This window comes from Malassezia restricta, mitochondrion (genome assembly GCF_003290485.1).
Source record: "Malassezia restricta mitochondrion, complete genome".
NCBI lineage: Eukaryota > Fungi > Basidiomycota > Malasseziomycetes > Malasseziales > Malasseziaceae > Malassezia > Malassezia restricta.
This window is the reverse complement of record NC_039455.1, coordinates 1-24064: the sequence shown is the minus strand read 5'-3', so window position 1 is coordinate 24064 and position 24064 is coordinate 1. Positions and strand designations below refer to the sequence as shown.

The window sequence follows — 24064 nt, the reverse complement described above, 5'->3', positions numbered from 1 at the left end:
GTATATATATAGTAGTAGTAGTGATGAGTAATAGGTAAGATAGTATATATATATTTGGTAAGAAGTAGTAGTGAGTATGGTAAGAGAAGATGAAGATATAGTTTTGGTTTTTGTAAGAGTGAGTGTAATATCGACACACTTATATTATATAAACTAATGGTGATGTGGTTTTTTGTTTGGGTCTGGTGAATAGATATGGGTAGGTTTGTGTATGTGTGGTGTAGAATAGAGAATAGTGGTAATATAGTGAATAATATAACTATAGCTGAAAGAGGGAATCGAACCCTCTATTCACAAGTATGAATTGTATGGTTTACCATTAACCTATTCAGCGTAGTATGTAAGTGTATAATATTAGTATAACGGAATATTATAAATAGTACAAATAGTAGTATACTTATATAGTAAGAATAAGTATTAGAGTAAGCAAGTATAAATATATGAGTAGTAGTAGTATTATATAACTGTGAATATGTTAGAGATAACTGAGTGTAAGCTTTGGTGATAGTGATAAGGGTGAATGATAGTAATGGTAAGAGAATGGGTAGGGCTACTAGTAGTAGTGAAAGTATAAATAAATGTAGAATAAGGATTGGAATGGTGAGTTTTGTAGTAGAATCGTAGGAGAGTGGTTTTGTAAGGGTGTATATGTGTATGTATTTGTGAATGTTAGATAGTAATAGTGATGAATATATAGTTATATATATATATAACATGTGTAATAATTGAATAGATAGGTGGTAGGAGTGAATAATAGAATAAGAGGATCTAGCAATGAAAGAGAGATTATATATAGATAGTATCTATAGATAAGATAGTATATAAGTATATCTTATCTAACAAGATAGATGGCATTTGTTCATGATCAATGGTATTACATCTATCTCACTCCTACTATTTCTAGTGAGTAAGTGAACACTGAATACTCAAACTTACAACTTAGTGAGAATACACCTAGTGAGAGACTCTCATACATACAAATATATTGGTATTGATATAGACCATGAATTAGATATATATCTGGATAATATATATATGAATATACATAATATATATATAATTAATTATATAGATAATATCAGTGAAAGTGTAGTAATAGTAGTTCCTTCAAATACAGAGAAAGAATATAGTAATGGGTATGTCCTATGAACATTTGTGATGCATAGAGATATAGATAGATGCATGTAATATAGATAGTTATAGAGAATAATAACACTGAAAGAACAACACTCATGAATACTAGAGTAAGTAAGTAATATAATATACTTAGTTAGTAGAATAGGAGGATAAGGTGTCAGATCACCCATCAAATACGTATTCATTCATTATACTTATAATAAAATGAATTCATATTCATAGAAATATTAGAATCATTCTAATTATTCTGAATAGATAATTATATATTCTTCTCAACACTGAATCTAAATACCCTTATTATTTACTTTCACTAACCAATCCATTCATACCACACTTACTACTCTTTGACTACTAACACAGAACTAGATAAAAATATCCTACTTATACTTACCCTACTAACAAATACCACCACATACCATTTATTTTTATATAAATAAATATATATTTATCACTATCTATGATACACAGATAAGTGGTACCTATCTATTCTAACATAGTTTTCATACCATCAGTGATACTTGCACCAACCGCCTAATATATACTATAAAATTATACCTTACTTACTTAACACCTAGATTCACACTTAACCTAGATTAGATATCTTATTTTTAAATAAGTGCAAAAGAGACAAATAGAAGAATTTATCTTTAATGCTCAATGAAGGGAAAGGGGAAAAATAAATTCTTCTATTTGTCTCTTTTGCACTTATTTAAAATAAGATATCTAATCTAGGTTAAGTGTGAATCTAGGTGTTAAGTAGTAAGGTATAATTTCTATAGTATATAATTAGGCGGTTGGTGCAAGTATCACTGATGGTATGAAACTATGTTAGAATAGATGTTACCACTTATCTGTGTATCATAGATAGTGATAAATATATATTTATTTATATAAAAATAAATGGTATGTGGTGGTATTGTTAGTAGTGGGTAAGTATAAGTAGATATTTTTTATCTAGTTCTGTGTTTAGTAGTCAAAGAGTAGTAGTGTGGTATGAATGGGATTGGTTAGTGAAGTAAATAATAAGGGTATTTAGATTCAGTGTTGAGAATATATATATATATTCTATTCAAGAATAATTAGAAATGATTCTAATATTTCTATGAATATGAATTCATTTTATTATAAGTATAATGAATGAATACGTATTTGATGGGTGATCTGACACCTTATCCTCCTATTCTACTAACTAAGTATATTATATTATACTTACTTACTCTAGTATATTCATGAGTGTTTTTCTTCAGTGTTATTATTCTCTATAACTACTTATTTACTGCATCTATCTATATCCTATGCATTTCACAATGTTCATAGGACATACCCATTACTATATTTCTTTCTCTGTATTTGAAGGAACTACTATTACTACACTTTCACTGATATATCTATATAATATATTATATATATATTATGTATATTCAATATATATATATCCAGATATATATCTAATTCTTGGTCTATATCAATACCAATATATTTGTATGTATGAGAGTCTCTCACTAGGTGTATTCTCACTAGTTGTAAGTTTGAGTATTCAGTGTTCACTTACTCACTATGAAATAGTAAGGAGTGAGATAGATGAATACCATTGATCATGAACAAATGCCATCTATCTTGTTAGATAAGATATACTTATATACTATCTTATCTATATATACTATCTATATTAATCTCTCTTTCATTGCTAGATCCCTCTTATTCTTATTCACTCCTACCACCTATTATTCAATTATTACACATGTTATATATATATATATACTATATATTCATCACTATTACTATCTAACATTCACAAATACATACACATATACACCTTACAAAACCACTCTTCCTACTATCTACTACAAAACTCACCATTCCAATCCTTTTCTACATTTTATTTATACTTTCACTACTACTAGTAGCCCTACCCATTCTCTTACCATTACTATCATTCACCCTTATCACTATCACCAAAGCTTACACTCAGTTATCTCTAACATATTCACAGTTATATAAATACTACTACTACTCATATATTTATACTTGCTTACTCTAATACTTATTCTTACTATATAAGTATACTACTATTGTACTATTTATAATTCCGTTATACTAATATTATACACTTACATACTACGCTGAAATAGTTAATGGTAACCATACAATTCATACTTGTGAATAGAGGGTTCGATTCCCTCTTTCAGCTATAGTTATATTATTCACTATATTACCACTATTCTCTATTCTACACCACACATACACAAACCTACCCATATCTATTCACCAGACCCAAACAAAAAACCACATCACCATTAGTTTATATAATATAAGTGTGTCGATATTACACTCACTCTTACAAAAACCAAAACTATATCTTCATCTTCTCTTACCATACTCACTACTACTTCTTACCAATATATATACTATCTTACCTATTACTCATCACTACTACTACTATATATATACCACTTACAATCAAAATACACCACTATCTTAGATAGAGATATATCTTACATCTTACATACACAATTATTACCTACTTACTTACACTGAAAATAGAACCCACCTATCTATTCACTTATTTCATCATACAATTGTATGAATACACATATCCTTACTTTCATACAGTATATACTATACCTTACCATTACTACTTTATCATTACTATTTTATCATTACTACTTCATCATTACTACTTTATCATTACTACTTTATCATTACTACTTTATCATATAGTGAACATACCATATGTATATGTACATACATATATACATAACTACATCATACATACAATCATACACAATCATACATACAATCATTAGTATTGATTACTACTCACATTTTATAATAATATATAGCATAATAATATATATTATATATATGCTAATACTTATATTTCTTATTATTCTCTATCCCTCCATCTTAGACATAGGTCGATATTATTATTAGATTATCATGAATATAGTAAGCAGTAGACTATATTTATAGTTAAATACTATGAATAGTATTATGTTGTATATATGTATGTACACTATATCATATACATATGTATGTGTGTATATATACAGTATACAATATATATATATTACTATTAATATTACATATTGTATACATGTTATGTATATTGTAATAGATAATCTGTATATTATATAAATAGATAAAGATATATATATATATATATATACTGATACTATGCAATAATGTATGTAATATAATAGGTGGGTATAATATATATATATATATATATATATATGGGAAAATATAAATCAAGAGAATGATATAGTATGTATACATATGTATACATAATGTGTATGGTGTACACATAATAGATACATCTATATATGAATATATGGTAATATGTTGGTATGTACATATGTGTATGTGATAGTAATGTGGTGTAACTATAGTTTAGTAGTGAATATAGAGTATTCACTCATTTGAGATATATGAGTGTATATATACTCATAACTGAGTAAATAATAGTGATTGTAAGTAGAAGGAATGAATGATAAATCTAAATGATAGAGTGAAGATGGTATATTTCTTCATTGAGAAAATATGAAATATATAATGAATAAGAAAGAATATATATAGAATTCTTTTTTTATATAAATATATATATTTTGTATATACAATATATAGTAGGGAATGGGAATGTAATATTCCCTTTTTAGAAGTATATATTCCCTACTATGACCTATTCAAATATAGACTTAATAACTATTATGGATAAGTAGTGTAATAGAGATTAAGAGAATAGGATCATGAATGAAACCATAAGAGCGAATAGTCCAGTAGCCTCTGAAAGAGCGAATCCAAGAACAGCATATTGGAATAGTTGATTTTTAACGCTAGGGTTTCGAGATGTACCTTGGATAAGAGCGTAGAATACAATACCTACACCAATACCAGCACCAGCAAGAGCAAGAGTAGCAATACCAGCACCAATGTATTTAGCAGCACCAAGCATAAGTAAGTAGATAGAAAGAATTATAGAAATAGAGACAAGTGGTTGATTCTATAATAAGGGTAAACATGTGGTGGTTTTTTGTGTGTATTTTTGTGTTGTAATAACACTGATATATATATATGTTTTTGTTTGTGAAAGAGTAAGATAATTTTATTATCTGTTTTTTATTTTTATATTTCTGATGAAATATGAATATATATATGATCATATCATCACCTATATGTATAGATGATATGTAGAGGTATATGATGTAGGTCTATGAAGATATATATATATATCTAAGATATATTAGTAAGTGTAGTGTAATATGAATATAAATATTAGGGTGGTTTTTTTGTGTTGTAAGTAGTAGGGTAGGTTTAGTGGGGTAATAAAGGATATTGATTGGTAATGTATTTTTGAATGATGGAAAGGATTGAATGGGAAGTAATAGAATGGTAAGAATATAGGGGTTACTCTAATGGGGTTTTTAGGGTAATGGATTTTTTGTATATAGTAATGTAAGCATGTTGAAATTGGTAGACAAGCTATTCTTAGGAATAGTAGTGTAAAACTGTGTGGGTTCAAGTCCCACTGCTTACATACAATTCTATATATATATAATAGATACTAAAGGGAATATATTACCAGTGGGACATAGTTGAATTTTCATTCAACAAGTCCCACTGCTTACAAGAATCTATTTTCAACTTGAATAAGAAAGTAAAAAGTGATTTTTTCCAGTGGGACATAGTTAAAAAGGAAGTTTTTAACAAGTCCCACTGCTTACAAGAATTTATATATATATATATATACCTAAATAAATTCAAGCCAGTGGGACATAGTTGAAATTTTTCATTTCAACAAGTCCCACTGCTTACAAAGAATTCTATATATATATAGAATATATACTAAAGGGAGTTTTTTCCAGTGGGACATAGTTAAAAGGAAGTTTTAACAAGTCCCACTGCTTACATATGTGAAAGTAAGATAAATATTTGTATACTGTAACTACAATAGCCAGTGGGACATAGTTGAAATATTTTTTTATGGATGGTAGAATAATAGGTAGCATCTTTAGCTAAATTGGTGAAAGCGCCTAACTTCGGATTAGGAGATTGTGGGTTCGAGTCCTTCAAGGTGCTGAGAATGATGTAAGAATAAGTAGGTAGTAGGTGGTGTAATAATATTAGTGAATAGGTAAGGGTTATTATTGTTTGTTTTTGTTTTGGTAGTGTGTTAGGGATGTATGTATGTACAATAGTAGGTAATACTTATATATTATATATAATATAAATAAGTGAATTTTCATAAGTATGTGTAGTGGTATGTGTAGTGGTATGTGTAGTGGTATGTGTAGTGGTATGTGTAGTGGTATGTGTAGTGGTATGTGTAGTGGTATGTGTAGTGGTATGTGTAGTGGTATGTGTCTGTGTATGTATATGTTGATATGGGTAGGTAGGTGGGTATAGTAGAGGTGTTGAGGGTATGAATGTGAAATATAACGAGATACTTATAATTGATAATAGAGGGTAAGTGCAAATATTGTTGTATATCTTCTATTTTTGGTATACCAGGTAAATGTAAATGGATGCTATGCTAAGCAAATATCTAACATAGAGAAATATTCAATACAAGTAAATGAAAATACTGGATACCGACTAAGTGGTAACTAACATAGAGAAATAGTGGATAACAGGGTAAGTGCTAAATCTAACATAGACAGAGGGGAAGTATAGACAGAGGGGAAGTATAGACAGAGGGGAAGTATAGACAGAGGGGAAGTGGTTCATTCGTAGAAATTCTAGAGAATCCTCATCCTCCTCCTCCAACAACCGCAGGTTGTAGAGTGTAGCCAACAACCGCAGGTTGTAGAGTGTAGCCAACAACCGCAGGTTGTAGAGTGTAGCCAACAACCGCAGGTTGGGTAGAGTGTATAGAGTGACGAATATCAACAACCGTAGGTTGGGTAGAGAGAGTGACGAACTCCCCCTCCTCTATCTCTACCTCTATATCTATAGATATATCTATATCTATCTGTATCTCTCCTAGTCTCCTAGAAAAGGGAAAGAAAAATTATCCAACTAGAAGAATAGAGAAAATAAGAACAACAATAAGTCGAATATCAATAAATGTATGAATTTGAGTAAGAATATCAGAAGATGAAATAGGAAGAAGACTAGCAAGAGGACAAAGAAGTAGTAGAGTAAGAGTAACTAGAGCAAATGCAAAGTAAATAGCATATGATGGAAGTGTACCATTATCTAGAGTAGCAACTTTCTCACTAGAACTTCGTAGACCTGATGCTAGACCATATCCAAATAGCATTTCAACAATACCTCGATCTAGTTGTTTAGATACAATATATCCAATACCAAGTGATGCTGGAATTACATAAGTATTATATAGAACTTCAATGTAATATTTACCATTGAAGAAATTATAAAGATTGTATCCAAGAGAAGTTTTAGTTGTAGCTACAAGGAATGGAGTGGCATAATGATATAGATAGAATGCAAGAGATGCACTTGCAAATGTAATGAAAGTAGGTAGAAGTTTGTATGTAGTTGGAAGAACTTCAGCCTCAATAAGAGAAATGTGAGAAGGATGTGTGAATAGTGAATTATTAGCAAAATCAGTACCCATACCCACAAATAGATCTCGTGCAACATATCCAAAGAAGATAGCTAGGATAGCTAGAACTGACATAGGAATCATAGCAAAGATAGCAGCATCATGTGCAGATTCATAAATTTTCTTTGGAGAATTTGGATATGTAAGGAATGTCATAGCAACAAGTCGGAAACTATAGAATGCAGTAAGACCTGCAGAAATAGAACCAAGCCAGTATGCAATAGATCCATGGAATACATATTGTGAACATGCAAGTTCAAGGATAAGATCTTTAGAATAGAATCCTGTCATAAATGGAACAGCCATAAGACTAAGAGAACCAACAAGAATAGAAGTGTAAGAGAATGGTAGAAGAGGAAGGAATCCACCAAGTCGTCGTTGATCTTGTTGATCGAATGTAGCATGAAGAACAGCACCTGCAGAAAGGAATAGAAGAGCTTTAAAGAAAGCGTGGTTAACAAGATGGAATAGTGCAGTATTGTACTGTGAAAGTCCACATGCTAGGAAAAGATAACCCATTTGTGAACAAGTTGAGTAAGCAATAACTCGTTTAAGATCATTTTGTAGAAGACCAGTAGAAGCAGCAAAGAATGCTGTAATAGATCCAATCCAAGTAATAGCAATAAGAGCTGTAGATGAATATTCAAGAAGAGGACTAGATCGAAGAAGTACATAAACACCCGCCGAAACTAGAGTAGCTGAGTGAATAAGTGATGAAACAGGAGTAGGACCAGCCATAGCAGTAGGAAGCCATGTATTAAGTCCAATTTGTGCACTTTTTCCCATACCACCAAATAGTAGTAGAAGACCAATAATAGTAAGAGCACTTTCGTTCATCATTGGAGCTAGTGAAAATACTGTAGAGAAATCTACATTACCAAATAGACATACAATTCCAAGGAATGAAATAGATAGTGCCATATCACCTACACGATTTACAATAAATGATTGCATTGCAGATTTGTTAGCTTCAATTACAGTAAACCAGAAATTAATAAGTAGATATGAACATACAGCAATAAATTCCCATCCAACAAAAAGTACAAAGTAATTATCACCTGCAACAAGAAGAACCATGAAGAAAGTAAATAGACTAAGATAACAGAAGAATCGTTGGTTATGAGGATCACTGCTCATATAATCAATAGAGTAAAGGTGTACTAGAGAAGAAATAATAAGAACAGTAGTAATGATAGACATTGATAGAGTATCAAATGTGAAAGACCATGATACTGTAAGAATTTCAGAATGTACCCAATCTCCTAGATGGATAGTAACTGGTGAGTGACATAGTACTACTTCATAAAATGCAATAATAGATAGAATAGCAGAAATCATTACTGCTGAAGTAGTAATAATATGAGCACCAGTAACACCAATTTTTCGTCCTAGTAGACCAGAAGTCATACCACCTAGACAAGGAAGTGAAAATAGAAGGAAAAACATTGATTTAGTTTCTATGTGAAAATTCTAAACTACCATAGGATAAAGCTGTAGTGTTAGAATTTTGATCATTAGCAAGAGAAATAGATCCTCGTAGTCGGTAGTAAGCAACAAGAATACCAAGACCAATAGCAGACTCAGCAGCAGCAAGAAGAATAATATAAATACCATAAGTTTGTCCTAGAATATCATCGAAATTCATAGAAGATGCAAGTACCAGAATAGTAACTGCCAGTAGTAGAATTTCAATAGAAATCATCATAAGAAGAATGTTTTTACGATTCAGTACAAATCCTAGGATACCAATAGTAAATAGAATAAGACTAAGATTCATAATATTTTAAAAAATGAATAAGTGGAAGAATTTGATGAAAATAGAATAATATTTTATCTGAATTTATCGAGAACTACCCGACTCGAACGGGCATCTCCCAAACTGACAATTTGGTGCATTATCCAATTATGCTAAGATCCCTATGGTGATATGATATTTATATAATATTATATATATAACTATATAATAGTGAATTATAGAAACTAGGTTTTGAATGAAAGTTAACCTATATTGGTATGAATAAGGGAATAAATTCCTAGTAATAATTAATTAATGGCAGGGATATCGAAAGCAACTAGTAGACTAGGAACAAGAACTAGCATAGCGATAGCCATTGGAAGAAGTTGTGTCCAACAGAAAATCATAAGACGATCATATCGTTGTCGAACGAATGTAGCACGAACCCAAACAAAGAAGAACATGAAGATAAGAGATTTCATTACAAGAATGATACTTTGTAGGTTGATGAAAGTTTCATTTACAAGAATCTCTGGGAAAGCATATCCTCCTAGGAATAGAATAGTAGAAAATGTTGACATAAGAACAACTCCAGAATATTCAGCTAGATAGAAGAATACAAAAATCATACCAGAGTGTTCTGTCATAAATCCACTAACTAGCTCAGATTCAGCTTCGGGCAGATCGAATGGAGTACGGTTAAGTTCTGCAAGAGCAGAGATAAGGTACATAATGAAAAGTGGAAATAGAGGTACAATGAACCAAATAGATGTTTGTGCTTCTACAATAGTAGTGAAATTTAGTGAACCTGCAAGAAGGATAACAGCAGCAACACAAGTTGAGAAAATAAGTTCATAACTAACCATTTGTGCAGTAGATCGTAGAGATCCCAGGAATGCATACTTAGAGTTAGCAGCCCATCCAGCAAATAGAGCACCATATACACCAATAGATGATACAGCTAGTGAAAATAGCATACCTAGTGAAATATCAGTAATAGCCATACCAGATCCGAATGGAATAGTAGCCCATCCTAGTAGACTAAATACAAGAGAAATCATAGGTGCAAGGAAAAATAGTGCTTTGTTAGATTGTGCTGGAATAATTTGCTCTTTAACAACAAGTTTAAGAGCATCTGCGAATGGTTGAAGTACCCCATAATAACCTACAACATTAGGACCAATTCGTCGTTGCATAGATCCCATAGCCTTTCGTTCAATAATTGTCATAAATGCTACACATAGAAGCATAGGAACAAAAACAAGAAGAATAAGGATAAGTGAAATAAGAGATCCTTGGTCAATATTGATATCAAAAGATTTCATATCAAAGAGGTTAGTCATGGTTAGAAAAGATATATGATATGTAATGATATTGAAAGTCAATAAGAGAAAATCATATTGAATAGTATAATTAATATACTAGGATTCTTTATTGTAAAGAAGGGAAAAGTTCATTCTTTCAAGAAGAATTCTAAGATACACTTTCCATCCATTCTAGGTATTTTTCTGGACTTACAGCCTCTACACAAATAGGCATAAATCCATGTAGGATTCCACATAGTTCTGAACATTGTCCATAGAATAGACCTTCTCGTTCAGCAATTGTAGCAGCTTGATTTAGTCGTCCTGGAATACCATCCACTTTCATACCTAGAGAAGGTACAGCAAATGAATGGATAACATCTTGACCTGTAACGATAAATCGAATATTTGTATCTACTGGAATAACTACATTATTATCTACATCTAGTAGTCGTAGTTGTCCATCTTCAAGGTCTGATTCAGGGATCATGTATGAATCAAATTCAATAGATTCTCCATCTTCATTTAGGAAATCTGAGTATTCATATGACCAATACCATTGGTGTCCAACAGCTTTAATAGTCATTGATGGAGAATATACTTCATCTGTAAGATATAGAAGTTTGAAACTTGGGAAAGCCATGGCAATAAGGAATAGAGCTGGAGAGATTGTCCATACTAGCTCAATAGTAGCTCCATGACTAAAATGATGTGTAATAGGATTATTTTTTTCTTTGTAGTAATGTACTGTATTGAAAATAGCCCATAGTACACCAAATACAATAATGATTAGATAAAATGTTAGAGAATCAAGTAGTTCAGAAATACCTTCCGCAACAGGAGAGGCAGATTCTTGAATACTAATTTGCCATGGTTCTGGTGAATCACATTCTGCAGGAGGATATGCAATAAGTGACAGTTCAAGGCCTAGTAGAGTTAGATTTTTTACTAGAGAGATCATAGAGTAAATGCAGCAAACTGAAAGTACTCCTAGAACCATACAATCAATGTAGTTAAAACCGTCCATTATATATAGCAATAATAATAGAGTATACCCTTATAATAATGTTATGTAATCTTAAGATTCAATATGAATTTCTATATATTATAATAATATATATTTATATATAAATATATATATATATATATATATATTTATGTGTGTATATATACTATACACGTATATGTATATATATATATTTGTTCATATATACATATAAAATAGCCGGATAATAATAATTCTTTTTTTTAATCCGAAGGAGTAATTACTGGTAATCGTAAATAATAATGAAAAATAATTTCATTTATGAGTTATTTGGTCTTCGCTATATTGAATATAATATAACTAATAAGAATTAGAGGAATTGAACCTCTGTCTCCGATGTGTAAGATCGGCGCTATACCACTCAGCTAAATTCTTCTGCAATCTGTATATCTTTGTATAATATAATTGTATAAATACAAGAACAGCTGGGTACGATCCAACACTAGTGATTTTGGAGATCACTGTACTACCAATTATACTATGTTCTTGCTAAATTTACGATATTTTTATTTAGTACAATTCTTTTCCTTATATTTGTTGGAAAAGTGAGTAAGAATTGAGAGGGAATTGAACCCTAAGGAAAGAATTTGCAATTCTTCTTCAGTAGCCATCTGAAACCTCAATTCCTTGAAAATTGCAAGAGTGTAGAAAACAGTATTCATTACAATTAAAGATTTCTAAATTTCTAAGAAATAAGGGAAAATGATAGAGTAGTTAGTTTTCCAGAGTTCGTACTTTCATAGTAAGTACAATAGGACCAATCATAGCAAGCAGTAGAATTAGACTAGCTACAAATAGCCAAATAGATCCAAATGTATATAGTGTAAATCCAATTGATTGTACATCAATTAGAGTAGCAAAGTTCGAATCTGGACTGTAAGTAAATGTTTGATATACATCATATGAGTTAGATAGAGTAGGATATCCAAAATTATGTAGAATACTATTAAGAGTATTCATAATACCAATTTGCATATCTGGGAAAATTTTGAATGGGTTAAGATTTTTGTATTCATTATTAGAACTAAATGGGAACATAGAAAATAGTTCTACGAATAGAAGAAATACAAAAATAGAACCTAGAGGAAGATTTTGAGTATACTCAGAAGCCATAGCATTTAGTTCAGCAAGTTGTAGATTTAGCATCATAACAACAAATAGGAATAGGATAGCAATAGCTCCAATATAAAGAATTAGATATGAAATACCCATAAATCCAAGACCTAGTAGAACAAGATATCCTGAAACATGTAGAAATAGTGAAATAAGGAATAGAACTGACATAACAGGATTTTTAGATGTAACTACTAGTAGTGCAGATAGGATAGCACCAAGAGTAAGAAAATCAATAAGAAAAGTATGCATGTGATACTGCTCATATATATTATACATGTATACATAATACAGTATACAAAGTTATTTTCTAAAGAAGGAATGTTCATGTAGAATCAATAGGGAATCAATATTTGAATTTATCCACCGTACCAGTAAACAGAAACGAATAGGAATAGCCATACTACATCAACAAAGTGCCAGTATAGAATACTTGATTCATATCCAACATGGTGAGTACTTGTGAAATGATATTGAATCATTCGACCAAGAGAAACTGCTAGCATAATTGTACCAACAATAACATGGATACCATGGAATCCAGTAGATAGATAGAATGTAGAACCATATACACCATCAGAAATAGCAAATGGAGCATTGTAGTACTCAATACCTTGACAAATAGTAAATACTGTAGCAAGTACAACAGTAAGGATAAGTCCTGAAATAGCACCTGCTCGGTTTTTGTTAATTACAGCATGGTGTGAGTATGTTACTGTAGCACCAGATGTAAGAAGAAGAATAGTATTTAGAAGAGGAAGTTCAAATGGGTTGATTGATTCAATACCAACAGGAGGCCATTGTCCACCTAGAGCAACATCAGGAGAAAGTGAAGAGTGGAATAGAGCCCAGAAGATAGAGATAAAGAAGAATACCTCAGTAATAATAAAGAATACCATACCTAGGCTAAGTCCTTTTTGAACTGGAATAGTATGATCACCTAGGAATGTACCTTCAGTAACTACATCTCGAAGCCAAAGAGCTAGACATAGAGCAGTAGAGATGAATCCAAGAAGTACAAGAGAAATACCAGAATCTCCAAAAGGACTAGCATATCCTTGGATATAAACAACACTTCCCATTGTAAGAATAAGAAGAGAGAATGAAATGAACATAGGCCATGGACTAGCAGTAACCATATGGAATGGGAATAGTTGGAATTGATTTCGCTGTGCTTGAAGGTTAGCTAGATTATTCATAATTCTATAGAAAAGTAAATATACTATATATGAAAGTATACTATGAAGTGGTTCATGATCTAAAAGATTTTTAAGGAGAATATCATGATGATCCATATGAATGAGTATAATAGTATCTATATATATACTATATACTGTCTAGATACAAGAGAATAGATAGTGTACCTCTGTGTACCCTATAGTACATATACATTTATGTTAGTACAGTTGTATATAATAATATATATTATTAACGCGAGGAGATTTTGAACTTCAACAAATCTTAGATTTGCAGAGAGTATCGAATCTCCATTGCATAATATGAATATTAGAATCTATGAGTTATTCTATTTCACGGACGCGAGGAGATTCGAACTCCTGGTTCTAAAAAGAACTCCTAGACTCAAGCCAGGCACATTAAACCACTCTGTCACACATCCTCTAAAAAATGGATTAGTCAATATGTATATATATATAATTACAGACATGGGACTCGAACCCACAACGGTAGAAACCAATGCTTTTACAGAGCACCTCCTTTACCAGTAAGGAATATCTGTATTATGAATATAATACCTCGACCATGACTCGAACACGGTTCTTAGAATCTTCAGTTCTACGCTTTAGCCACATAAGCTATCAAGGTTTATGAATGGAGACAGTCAGATTTGAACTGACATCAGCTATCCTGCAAAGATACTATAATACCAATTATACCATATCCCCAAATTTATTCTGATAAATAATTTTTATTCTTCATTTATATTATTAAATGGTATTCACTTGAATTATCAGATAGATTCCTATATTATCCAATTCTTAGAATTAAATAGATGAAATTATAGAAGGGAATGAAGATAATTCTTCTTCGTTGGCAGGTTGAACTTGACTAAAGTATAGAGCTTTAGAGTTAAATTCATATACAAACCCAAGAATAAGAATTCCAAAGAATACCATAATGATCCAGAATCCATAATGACCTGTTTCATAAACAGTAAGAGCATATGGCATTGTCATGAAAATTTCAATATCGAAAATTAGGAATAGAATACCAACAAGATAGAATTGAATAGTGAATGGTGATCGATTTTGACCATAGATAGGAGAAAATCCACATTCATAAGATGTAACTTTTTCAGAATAAGGTACATGTTTAGCTAGAAGGATATTTACCAGTAGTAGAATAAAACCTACAACTGGCACAAGAATAAGATAAAGAGTAAGAGAATTCATAGAAGTGAAAAAGAAAGATCTTTTGTCTATTAAGAAGAGAATAGACTTAGACTTAGAAGATGACAAGCATTTAGTAGGATAGAAGAATCAAATAGGTAAAGTGAAATCATAAGAGTAAGGATAGCAATAACAGAACTATGCATTGATGTAATAAGAGGTGTTCCTGTTTCAGATGTTTCACCTTCTGAAGATAGAGTTGTAGGTACAGAATCTTTCTGGAAGAACATAAGTTGTACAATTTTTAGATAATAACTAGCACTAATTACACTCATTACAATAGCTAGAATAGCAACATATGAGTAGTTGTAAGATACTGAGTAAAGAACCATTTGTTTTGCAAAGAATCCCATAAGTGGAGGAATACCTGCCATAGAGAATAGTGAAACAGAGAAACTAATAACAAGTAGAGGATTTTTGTAGAATTGACCTTTTAGATCATCTAGTAGTACAAATTCTCGTACACTAGAATTATTTTGTAGAATTCCTTTCGTAATATATCCGAAAGCAAGAATTGTTAGGAAAGTATTTACATTTGTTAGTGAATATTGTACTAGGTAGAATACAAATCCTTCTACAGATTCTTCAGTACTTACAGCAAGAGCTAGTAGTAGGAAACCTACGTGATTAATTGTAGAGAATGTAAGAAGTCGTTTAATTCGTACTTGTGATAGACCTACAATACTTCCTACAATAAAACTAAGCACAGATGATACAAGTAGTAGTGTTTGGAATGGTTTAGCATAAGAAGTAAATAGATCACTTCCTTGAAGGAATTCAGTATTCCATGATAGATCATATCCTGTTACAATAAAGCTAAGGTTTAGTAGGAATACTAGAATACCGATCTTAGGCATAGTACTTACCCAAGATGTAATGATAGTAGGAACTCCATCATATACATCAGGAGCCCAATTATATAGTGGAGCTGCACCTACTTTGAAAATGTAACCAATACCAATTAGTAGAAGACCACCTGCAATACTTAGAGTTACATAAGTATTAGCAGAAGAAATGTCACCTACAGAGATAAGAGTAGCAAGATCATCAAATCCAGTAATACCAGTACCAGCATAAATAATAGCAGTACCAAGTACAATAATACCAGATGCTAGACTACCAAGTAGGAAATATTTAAGACCAGCAAATGTAGCAGATTGTGAATTTCGATATAGAGAACATAGAATATAAGCAGCAAAACTTTGAAGTTCAATACCCATATACATAGATAGGAAATTATAACTAGAAATAAGAAGTACAGAACCAAGTACACTGAATAGTACAATCATACTATATTCATTAATAGTATTCACGTGAACAAAATTAGTATTAATACTTACAGACCGTTCAATACCTACTTTAGAATTACCAAGTTTTAGACTAGATGTAGTAGGACCCCAACCAGCAAGTAGGATAGCACCAACTACACATACAAGAATTTGGAAAGCTAGAGTAGTTGTAGATACATGGAATAGACCACTATATAGACCAACACCACCTTGACTAAGTGGTAGATAATATAGTGAATTCCATGTAAGAATTGCTGAATAAAATAGAACAATAGCAACAATTCGAGTAAAAACGGTAGCTGTAATTTTATGGGCGAAAAGAGGAACAGCTAGAATAAATGAAATAAGAGAAATAGTTAGCATGACTTATTCTCCTGCAAAAAGTACTAGCATTCGGAATTGAACCGAAACCCGGGTATTGGAAGTACCTGATTCTACCATTAAACTATGCTAGCTTTATTTCTATACAAGAACAATGATAATGTTCTAGCATATTATTCACCTATAAAAATAAGTAGAATATATAGGAGCGAAATATATGTTTTCAAATACATAATAAGTAGGGATATAACTCAGTTGGTTAGAGTGAAAAACTTTTAATTTTTTGGTCAGGAGTTCGAATCTCCTTATCCCTAATAGCCTCTTTTCTAAGTATAAATTTTAGTAACATTTCTTTATGGAGATTCGACACTCGTGAAATTTCACAATAGTGAAATTAGAGTTCGAATCTCCTTATCCCTATTTTTTTTTTAATTAAATATGAAATTATTTATCAAATTTATCTTGGAGATTCGTCACTCTCTACAAACCCACAGGTTTGTTGAAGTTCGAATTTCCTTATCCCTAATTACTAATATCATAAAGATATCGTACTAAGTGTAATACTTATAAAATTACTCATGCTAGGATGGGTTGAATCGAACAACCATTCTTTCATCCAAAAAGAAATGTCCTGCCATTAGACGACATCCTAATTATTATATATTTATACAGAGTATCTAAAATATGCCGACTACTAGGATCGAACTAGTGACAAGTAATTACAAGTTACCTATTTTACCAACTAAACTAAATCGACATTTCCATATATATATATATATATATATATATATTGTTATGTACATACTACTTATAATAACATATATACTTATGATCTTTAGGCGACTCGAACGCCCACTCACTCAGATGAAGACCGAGGGTTTTACCATTAAACTAAAAGACCCCTTAAAATAATAGAATTTCTAAATAGATTTTAATAAAGAGTACATTCCAGGAATCGAACCTAGTCTTACAGATCATGAGTCTGTCGTGCGACCTACTACACTAAAGTACTATAGCCCCTATAATAAGAGAATATACTAATTTGAAAAAGTATATATATATACTGGTTAAAAGGGAAATATCTATTGACTTCCACAATTATCTTGAAGAATTATTTTTCTTCTGAAACTGCTACATCCATTAGTGTATTCTCAATAATACCTACTACTGGAACAACAATAAAGAAGTATGCAAAGTAGAATACTGTAGCATAACTACCGATATCTGAATAAGGATATTCAGGATGTTGAGCACCAATCCATAGTAGAATTAGGAAATCTACTACAAATACCCAGAATGCAAATCGAGATAGAGGTCGGAATTGGTTACCTCGAATTCGAGATGTATCAAGGATAGGCATAGCTAGAAGGATTAGTAGAGAACCAAACATAGCAATAACTCCAATGATTTTTGATGGAATTGATCGAAGAATTGCATAGAATGGAAGTAGATACCATTCAGGTACAATTGAAGGAGGAGTTTGCATTGGATTAGCTGGGATATAGTTATCAGAATGTCCAAGAGCATTTGGATAGAAGAATACAAATACTGAAAGAATAAGTAGGAATAGAACAATAGTTACAAGATCTTTAAATACGAAGTAAGGATGGAATGGAAGTCGGTCAGTATTACCACTAATACCAAGAGGATTACTACTTCCATGTTCATGAATTGTAAGAAGATGCATTGCTGAAAGAGCAGCAAGAATAAATGGAAGTAGGAAGTGTAGTGAGAAGAATCGGTTAAGTGTAGCATTATTTACACTAAATCCTCCCCATACAAACTCTACGAAATCATTACCAATCCATGGGATAGCACTTAGAAGGTTTGTAATTACAGTAGCCATATACTTAATTCTATGTTGTAAATATTACACTTCTTCAAATCATAGAACCATGTACTCTATTCGTTCTTTGATGCAAAGAATCTTTGAATGAGCCTTGTGTATTGTAACTCCATTTAATTACAATAAAGTATTCGACTGTACATTAAGCATAGATAGATAATACATTACTCTATACCCACTGATGAACCAGTCTGTAGCGATCATATAACAAAGAGAATATTTTATTATATTACCGACGGTCTAAATGCAAGAAGAACATTGTTAACCGTTTTCATCAGCATCGCCTAATATTCTATTTAATAGAAATTATTAGACTATACAGTTATACTAATAATATTACTTAAACAGTGCATTATTATTTAATCCTTGAATTTTATATAGCATGGAAGATACCATATAATCCTTTACTAGATCAAAAAGAATAGGCATAGATTCTTTCATTACATAAATTACATATTGATTTTCTTTACCTGCAGAATGTACATTGCATTTAATATTATATTTTTTATATAGTACTTCTGTAAGAAGAAAACAATCTTCGTAACTAAAAGCATTTGTTGCCCATTTAAGAGTTTTACCATGCCGAGTACCATCATCCATAGTTCAAATAGCAATAGCAAGAGGAGTTAGATATTCTTCAATATTTGATGGTACTTTTTTAATACCATCTTTATACCATTCATCATATAGCCAATTTAGACTTGAATAAGTAAAAGTATGAAATCGAATAATATATCGAACTTTTCCTCCTGCCCCTATTCGACTTTGAACAACAGGTACAGTAGGATTACAATATCCTTTCTCAGAAATAATAGAATGAAGCCAAATAAGATAACTTTTTCGATTAGATTCTTGACTAAAACTAAGACGAGTTCCATTACCTTCTTTTCGTTTTTCTGCATGACTATCTCCAAGTAGAGAACCATAAAAAATGCTAAGAATATCTTTGTTATGAGGACCAATACGATACTCAGATCGAATACGTTTAGCAAAATAATGTTTTGTATTAGGATTCTTTGCATCAAGAAAAATTATAATAAAAATAATGGATGAATAAGTAATATGAACAAGAAAAGCTAAAATATTAGTATAATTGCATGTGGGGCAATATTTCTCTTCACCCCATAGTGACATTTGTCCATAAGGAAGAACATAACCTAGGAATGCTGTAGCCATTGTAAGGATTAGAATAATTACTCCGATAGACCAAGGAAGGATTCGAGGAGATTTGTATGAACCATAGTAAAGACCTCGTCCAACATGGAAGTACATAAATAGGAAGAAGAATGAAGCAGTATTAGCATGTACATATCGGATAGCCCATCCGTAGTTAACATCTCGCATAATATGTTCAACACTAGCAAATGCAAGATCAACATTAGGACAATAATGCATAGCAAGGAAAATACCTGTAAGAATTTGGATAACAAGACAAAGACCAAGTAGAGAACCAAAATTCCACATGTAAGAAATATTGGCTGGTTCAGGGTTATCGATAATATAACTATTAGCCAGACCAAGAATAGGATTAGATTTAAGGATACGCATTTGAAAATGATATGTCTAGGAATTCTAATTATCTCGTGAGAGATAAATTCTTGCAAATTTGATTCAATTTCTATAAATACATGGAATATTTCATAATTATGAATAGTATCAAAAACTTTGTCCTAGAGGAATCGAACCTCTATAACATCTTTATCGGAGATGCATTCTAACCGTTGAATTAAGGACAATCTTTGAATAATAAATAAGGTGTTAGAAAGATTCGAACTTTCGTAAAAATGCATTAACAGTACACCGCATGACCTCTATGCTATAACACCCATAAATAGAAATGGATAGAAAAATGAAAAGATTCGATTTCAACTTTAGCAATATTTTTTTACATTAATGTTATATAGATCCAAATAGTAAATTCGAACCTAAATGTAACAAAGTTATATTAGAGTGACGAATCTTCATTACCAACATAATACTTAATCTAATTATTAGAATAATGTTGATATCAAGCAGTGGAGATTCGAACTCCGTACTCCCCTTCCCAAAAGAGGCGCCCAGCCATTAGGCCATCTACCTGATAAATTTGAAAAATAGATGAACAATATGGTACAATTAAGTTTGATCAATACATTAGAAATGTTTAACATACATTCACATCCTAGACTAGAAATAGTCTTTTTCTTATTTGAGAATATCAGAAGATCTGTTTCACACTTGATATGCTTTCAGTATTTATCTTTTAGAATTGTAGCTACTCTACTGTGCCATATTTCTACAACAATAGATACACCATGGAATTCTCTCTAACGGTCCTTTCGTACAAATTAGAGGTTCTTCTTCTATTCTTGTTCCCTTCCGAGGATAGAATCTATACTGACTCACGTCGTATTAAACCCAACTCACGTTCCTCTTTACTCAGCGAACAGCTGAACCCTTCCAAGCTACTACACCTGGAGGATGAGAAGAGTCGACCATTTTTCTTTATCTATATAATTCCTAGACAAGCTAAATGCCAGAAATATTTTCTATAAATAAAGATAGTAAGTTGTTTATACTTACTTACCATTAGTCACCTAATGGATTAGACTATATCTTCAAAATACATTTGAAGTGACAATCAAATATATTTTGTTGGGCGCTCGTGGAAAGATTATTGTTGGTATAACTCACTTTCTAGTCGTTGAACCTTTTTATTACATAATTATTTCTAGCATAATTCTTTCAAATTACTAAAGAAAAATGAAAAATAAAAAATACCGTAATAAACTTGGCTGCGAATTGTCTTATTGAAAGAGTGGGATTTCTTTAAGAGTTTTCCGCATTTCACCCAATTTAACCTCGACAACGACTCTTTATAAAAATATTTTTATTTTATCGAGGTGTCAAACCGTTTGGACAATGTGAACTCTCGCAAACGATAAACCTGTTATCCCTAGCGTAACTTTTATTTCTTGAGCGATGATCATTCCATTCTGAATCATCGGATCACTATATCCTACTTGCGTAACTGATCGATCTATCAATCTTTCAGTAAAGCATACTTTTATCATTACATTTTGATAGATACAATTATCTATTGGTTTCTGACCAATGTAAGTATACCTTTGAAGGCCTCTGATACTTTCTTAGAGGCTACCGCCCCAGTAAAACTGACCATCTGATACTGTCTTTTTTAGAAAAAATAAGTTATTCCATTCAATATATCAAGGTATTTCACGGATGTTACACTCCCTTGTATTCTACACTATATATCACGAATAACAATATCAGAATACAGTAAAGCTGCATAGGGTCTTCGCGTCCTCCGGAAGGCAAACCGCATCTGCACGGCTAATTCAATTTCACTGAGAAGCTAGTGGAGACAGCAGGGCCGCGTTACCTCATTCATGCAGGACCACATTTAATGGCCAAGGAATTTCGCTACTTTCAGATCCTTATAGTTAAGACCGTCATTCACCACCGCATCAGTCAGGAACACTTCCCGGAAGAAGATTCCCTTCCTTAAACAAATGGCATTGGACAGAGTTCACAACTTATACAAGTACTTTTCGTCTTAGCAAGTTGCTATGTTTTTAGTAAACAGTCGAAGCCCTCACTTTTGTGACAAGTTATAAAAGAATCATAAAATGATTCTAAATTATAACTTCTTCTTTATCGTCGAACTTACAGAAGCATTTTGCCGAGTTCCTTCACTAGCCTTATCTCTACGCCTTAGTATACTCTACCCACGAACCTGTGTCGGTTTCAGGTACGGTTACTATCAATAGTAGAAATCTTTTTCTAGAAGAAAGATTCTTTCTCTATGATTTCTATTCTTCATCAGAAAATAACAATTCGTTTATTTTCCTTAGAAACCGTATAAATTATGGCAGATTACCTTTTCCATAAAACCCTTTCGTGTTCGGCGAGAAGTATTTTAACTTCTTAATCGTTACTCATGCCAGCATTCTCTCTTTAGTATAGTCCAAAATGTATTCATACACTTCTTCACTCTCATACTAAGTGTTCTGCTACCTACATATACATTTCTATATAAAAAATAAAAATGTATATATACCATAATGTAGGTTAAATATTTCAGACCCGTTAATCTTCGATGCCTTTTATCCATTAGACTATTGAGTTGTTACACTTTCATTAAAAGGTAGCTACTTCCAAGCTTACTTTGTAGTTGTATTAGATAAAAGACCTTCTTATGTTCACTAAATATTTATTAGGGACCTTAATTTATGATCTGGGCTGTTTCCCTTTTGTCTATTTACCTTATCACAAATAGACTGTCAGTTTCTGATCAAGATATTCTTCTTCTGAGGTTAACTTCCAATAGTAGGATCTTTTGATCCCCTAATTTATTCTAAAAATAATAAATTGGAATCCAATTTATCAAGAAATGGAAATAAGTGCTATACAAAGAATATTTTACAGAAACTTTCTACTTAAATAGATTTCGCAGAATATCAGCTATCACCAGATTAGATTAGCATTTCACCCCTTTTCACAGCTCATCAGAAAATACTGCAACATTTTGCTGTTCGGTCCATTATAACCTGGCCATGAAAAGATCATCTGGTTTCGGATCTAATTATAAATACTTTTCTCATTTTTTAATCGCTTTCGCTAAGATTTATCATCTTGCATTTATAATTAACTTGCTGACCCATTATGCAAAAGGTACGTTATCATTCTATTCTATAGAACTCTAACTGCTTGTAAGGCTTGTAATTCAAGATCTATTTCACCAGTCATACACTTACTTTTCACCTTTCACTCACGTTACTCTTCACTATCGCTAGATATACTATACTTAGCCTTGGAGAATGGTATCCCCATATTTCATACAAAGCTGCCGTCTTCATATTACTTTGTTTACTCATACATGTATGTAAATATATCTATTTCTTGAATGCAAGAAAATAGTAGTCTGGACTTTCACCATCTTTGGTATATTATACTACTATACATAGTATAGTAGTATAATAAATATATTGAATTCCACAATATTTTACTATACTAAATATATTTACAATATGAATAATAGGCTGATTCTGTTTCACTCACCATTACTACAGAAGTCTCATTAGATTTCCTTTCCTACTGGTACTGAAATGTTTTAGTTCCCAGCGTAATCTATTTTATTGGTTTTCCTTAGGATTGTAATAGTTTACAAATTTCTTACTATTACTTAAAGATTTACTTCCTTTCAAGTATATCTGCTAGGTATCCTTACAAACCTCTTTCATTACTTAATTGTATACTCCATATTGTTAGATTCCTATATTTTTGTTAAATTTTAAC

The 24064-nt window shown here is 31.5% G+C and overlaps 10 protein-coding genes and 22 non-coding genes across 32 annotated transcripts; 4 read left to right on the top strand and 28 right to left on the bottom strand. All coding sequences in view use genetic code 4, as the record gives it.

Moving 5' to 3' along the window:
* Window positions 1–263: 263 nt before the first annotated feature.
* Window positions 264–333, bottom strand: D9L16_mgt21. Its single transcript has one exon. It is a non-coding gene; the product is annotated as a tRNA-Met (tRNA).
* A 2926-nt stretch (window positions 334–3259) lies between these two features.
* Window positions 3260–3328, top strand: D9L16_mgt20. The gene has a single exon. It is a non-coding gene; the product is annotated as a tRNA-Met (tRNA).
* A 1542-nt stretch (window positions 3329–4870) lies between these two features.
* atp9b (ATP synthase subunit 9) lies at window positions 4871–5092 on the bottom strand. Its single transcript has one exon. It carries the CDS (start codon window positions 5090–5092, stop codon window positions 4871–4873), a length of 222 nt encoding a protein of 73 aa, YP_009517876.1.
* Window positions 5093–5592: 500 nt separating this feature from the next.
* D9L16_mgt19 lies at window positions 5593–5674 on the top strand. The gene has a single exon. It is a non-coding gene; the product is annotated as a tRNA-Leu (tRNA).
* A 468-nt stretch (window positions 5675–6142) lies between these two features.
* Window positions 6143–6216, top strand: D9L16_mgt18. Its single transcript has one exon. It is a non-coding gene; the product is annotated as a tRNA-Arg (tRNA).
* Window positions 6217–7147: 931 nt separating this feature from the next.
* On the bottom strand, window positions 7148–9151 carry nad5 (NADH dehydrogenase subunit 5). Its single transcript has one exon. It carries the CDS (start codon window positions 9149–9151, stop codon window positions 7148–7150), a length of 2004 nt encoding a protein of 667 aa, YP_009517875.1.
* A 4-nt stretch (window positions 9152–9155) lies between these two features.
* nad4L (NADH dehydrogenase subunit 4L) lies at window positions 9156–9482 on the bottom strand. The gene has a single exon. It carries the CDS (start codon window positions 9480–9482, stop codon window positions 9156–9158), a length of 327 nt encoding a protein of 108 aa, YP_009517874.1.
* Window positions 9483–9549: 67 nt separating this feature from the next.
* On the bottom strand, window positions 9550–9623 carry D9L16_mgt17. Its single transcript has one exon. It is a non-coding gene; the product is annotated as a tRNA-Asp (tRNA).
* A 125-nt stretch (window positions 9624–9748) lies between these two features.
* nad1 (NADH dehydrogenase subunit 1) lies at window positions 9749–10765 on the bottom strand. The gene has a single exon. It carries the CDS (start codon window positions 10763–10765, stop codon window positions 9749–9751), a length of 1017 nt encoding a protein of 338 aa, YP_009517873.1.
* Window positions 10766–10913: 148 nt separating this feature from the next.
* On the bottom strand, window positions 10914–11705 carry cox2 (cytochrome c oxidase subunit 2). Its single transcript has one exon. The coding sequence runs from the start codon at window positions 11703–11705 to the stop codon at window positions 10914–10916; it is 792 nt and encodes a 263-aa protein (YP_009517872.1).
* Window positions 11706–12093: 388 nt separating this feature from the next.
* Window positions 12094–12164, bottom strand: D9L16_mgt16. The gene has a single exon. It is a non-coding gene; the product is annotated as a tRNA-Val (tRNA).
* A 41-nt stretch (window positions 12165–12205) lies between these two features.
* Window positions 12206–12277, bottom strand: D9L16_mgt15. The gene has a single exon. It is a non-coding gene; the product is annotated as a tRNA-Trp (tRNA).
* Window positions 12278–12341: 64 nt separating this feature from the next.
* On the bottom strand, window positions 12342–12415 carry D9L16_mgt14. Its single transcript has one exon. It is a non-coding gene; the product is annotated as a tRNA-Cys (tRNA).
* An 88-nt stretch (window positions 12416–12503) lies between these two features.
* On the bottom strand, window positions 12504–13154 carry nad6 (NADH dehydrogenase subunit 6). Its single transcript has one exon. The coding sequence runs from the start codon at window positions 13152–13154 to the stop codon at window positions 12504–12506; it is 651 nt and encodes a 216-aa protein (YP_009517871.1).
* A 107-nt stretch (window positions 13155–13261) lies between these two features.
* On the bottom strand, window positions 13262–14101 carry cox3 (cytochrome c oxidase subunit 3). The gene has a single exon. It carries the CDS (start codon window positions 14099–14101, stop codon window positions 13262–13264), a length of 840 nt encoding a protein of 279 aa, YP_009517870.1.
* Window positions 14102–14435: 334 nt separating this feature from the next.
* Window positions 14436–14520, bottom strand: D9L16_mgt13. The gene has a single exon. It is a non-coding gene; the product is annotated as a tRNA-Ser (tRNA).
* Window positions 14521–14558: 38 nt separating this feature from the next.
* On the bottom strand, window positions 14559–14641 carry D9L16_mgt12. The gene has a single exon. It is a non-coding gene; the product is annotated as a tRNA-Tyr (tRNA).
* Window positions 14642–14653: 12 nt separating this feature from the next.
* On the bottom strand, window positions 14654–14726 carry D9L16_mgt11. The gene has a single exon. It is a non-coding gene; the product is annotated as a tRNA-Phe (tRNA).
* Window positions 14727–14733: 7 nt separating this feature from the next.
* On the bottom strand, window positions 14734–14806 carry D9L16_mgt10. The gene has a single exon. It is a non-coding gene; the product is annotated as a tRNA-Ala (tRNA).
* A 99-nt stretch (window positions 14807–14905) lies between these two features.
* Window positions 14906–15313, bottom strand: nad3 (NADH dehydrogenase subunit 3). Its single transcript has one exon. The coding sequence runs from the start codon at window positions 15311–15313 to the stop codon at window positions 14906–14908; it is 408 nt and encodes a 135-aa protein (YP_009517869.1).
* Window positions 15314–15342: 29 nt separating this feature from the next.
* nad2 (NADH dehydrogenase subunit 2) lies at window positions 15343–16962 on the bottom strand. Its single transcript has one exon. It carries the CDS (start codon window positions 16960–16962, stop codon window positions 15343–15345), a length of 1620 nt encoding a protein of 539 aa, YP_009517868.1.
* A 21-nt stretch (window positions 16963–16983) lies between these two features.
* Window positions 16984–17054, bottom strand: D9L16_mgt09. Its single transcript has one exon. It is a non-coding gene; the product is annotated as a tRNA-Gly (tRNA).
* A 106-nt stretch (window positions 17055–17160) lies between these two features.
* D9L16_mgt08 lies at window positions 17161–17234 on the top strand. The gene has a single exon. It is a non-coding gene; the product is annotated as a tRNA-Lys (tRNA).
* Window positions 17235–17501: 267 nt separating this feature from the next.
* On the bottom strand, window positions 17502–17572 carry D9L16_mgt07. The gene has a single exon. It is a non-coding gene; the product is annotated as a tRNA-Gln (tRNA).
* A 33-nt stretch (window positions 17573–17605) lies between these two features.
* D9L16_mgt06 lies at window positions 17606–17677 on the bottom strand. The gene has a single exon. It is a non-coding gene; the product is annotated as a tRNA-Thr (tRNA).
* A 72-nt stretch (window positions 17678–17749) lies between these two features.
* On the bottom strand, window positions 17750–17821 carry D9L16_mgt05. The gene has a single exon. It is a non-coding gene; the product is annotated as a tRNA-Glu (tRNA).
* Window positions 17822–17859: 38 nt separating this feature from the next.
* D9L16_mgt04 lies at window positions 17860–17932 on the bottom strand. The gene has a single exon. It is a non-coding gene; the product is annotated as a tRNA-Met (tRNA).
* Window positions 17933–18031: 99 nt separating this feature from the next.
* Window positions 18032–20314, bottom strand: cob (apocytochrome b). Its single transcript has 2 exons — window positions 19886–20314; window positions 18032–18763 (listed from the first exon to the last, which is right to left on the bottom strand). The coding sequence occupies exons 1-2, from the start codon at window positions 20312–20314 to the stop codon at window positions 18032–18034; spliced, it is 1161 nt and encodes a 386-aa protein (YP_009517867.1).
* Window positions 20315–20430: 116 nt separating this feature from the next.
* Window positions 20431–20502, bottom strand: D9L16_mgt03. The gene has a single exon. It is a non-coding gene; the product is annotated as a tRNA-Ile (tRNA).
* A 17-nt stretch (window positions 20503–20519) lies between these two features.
* D9L16_mgt02 lies at window positions 20520–20592 on the bottom strand. The gene has a single exon. It is a non-coding gene; the product is annotated as a tRNA-Asp (tRNA).
* Window positions 20593–20775: 183 nt separating this feature from the next.
* D9L16_mgt01 lies at window positions 20776–20845 on the bottom strand. Its single transcript has one exon. It is a non-coding gene; the product is annotated as a tRNA-Pro (tRNA).
* Window positions 20846–21163: 318 nt separating this feature from the next.
* Window positions 21164–24048, bottom strand: D9L16_mgr02. The gene is made up of 2 exons: window positions 21643–24048; window positions 21164–21241 (listed from the first exon to the last, which is right to left on the bottom strand). It is a non-coding gene; the product is annotated as a large subunit ribosomal RNA (ribosomal RNA).
* Between the last annotated feature and the right edge of the window lie 16 nt (window positions 24049–24064).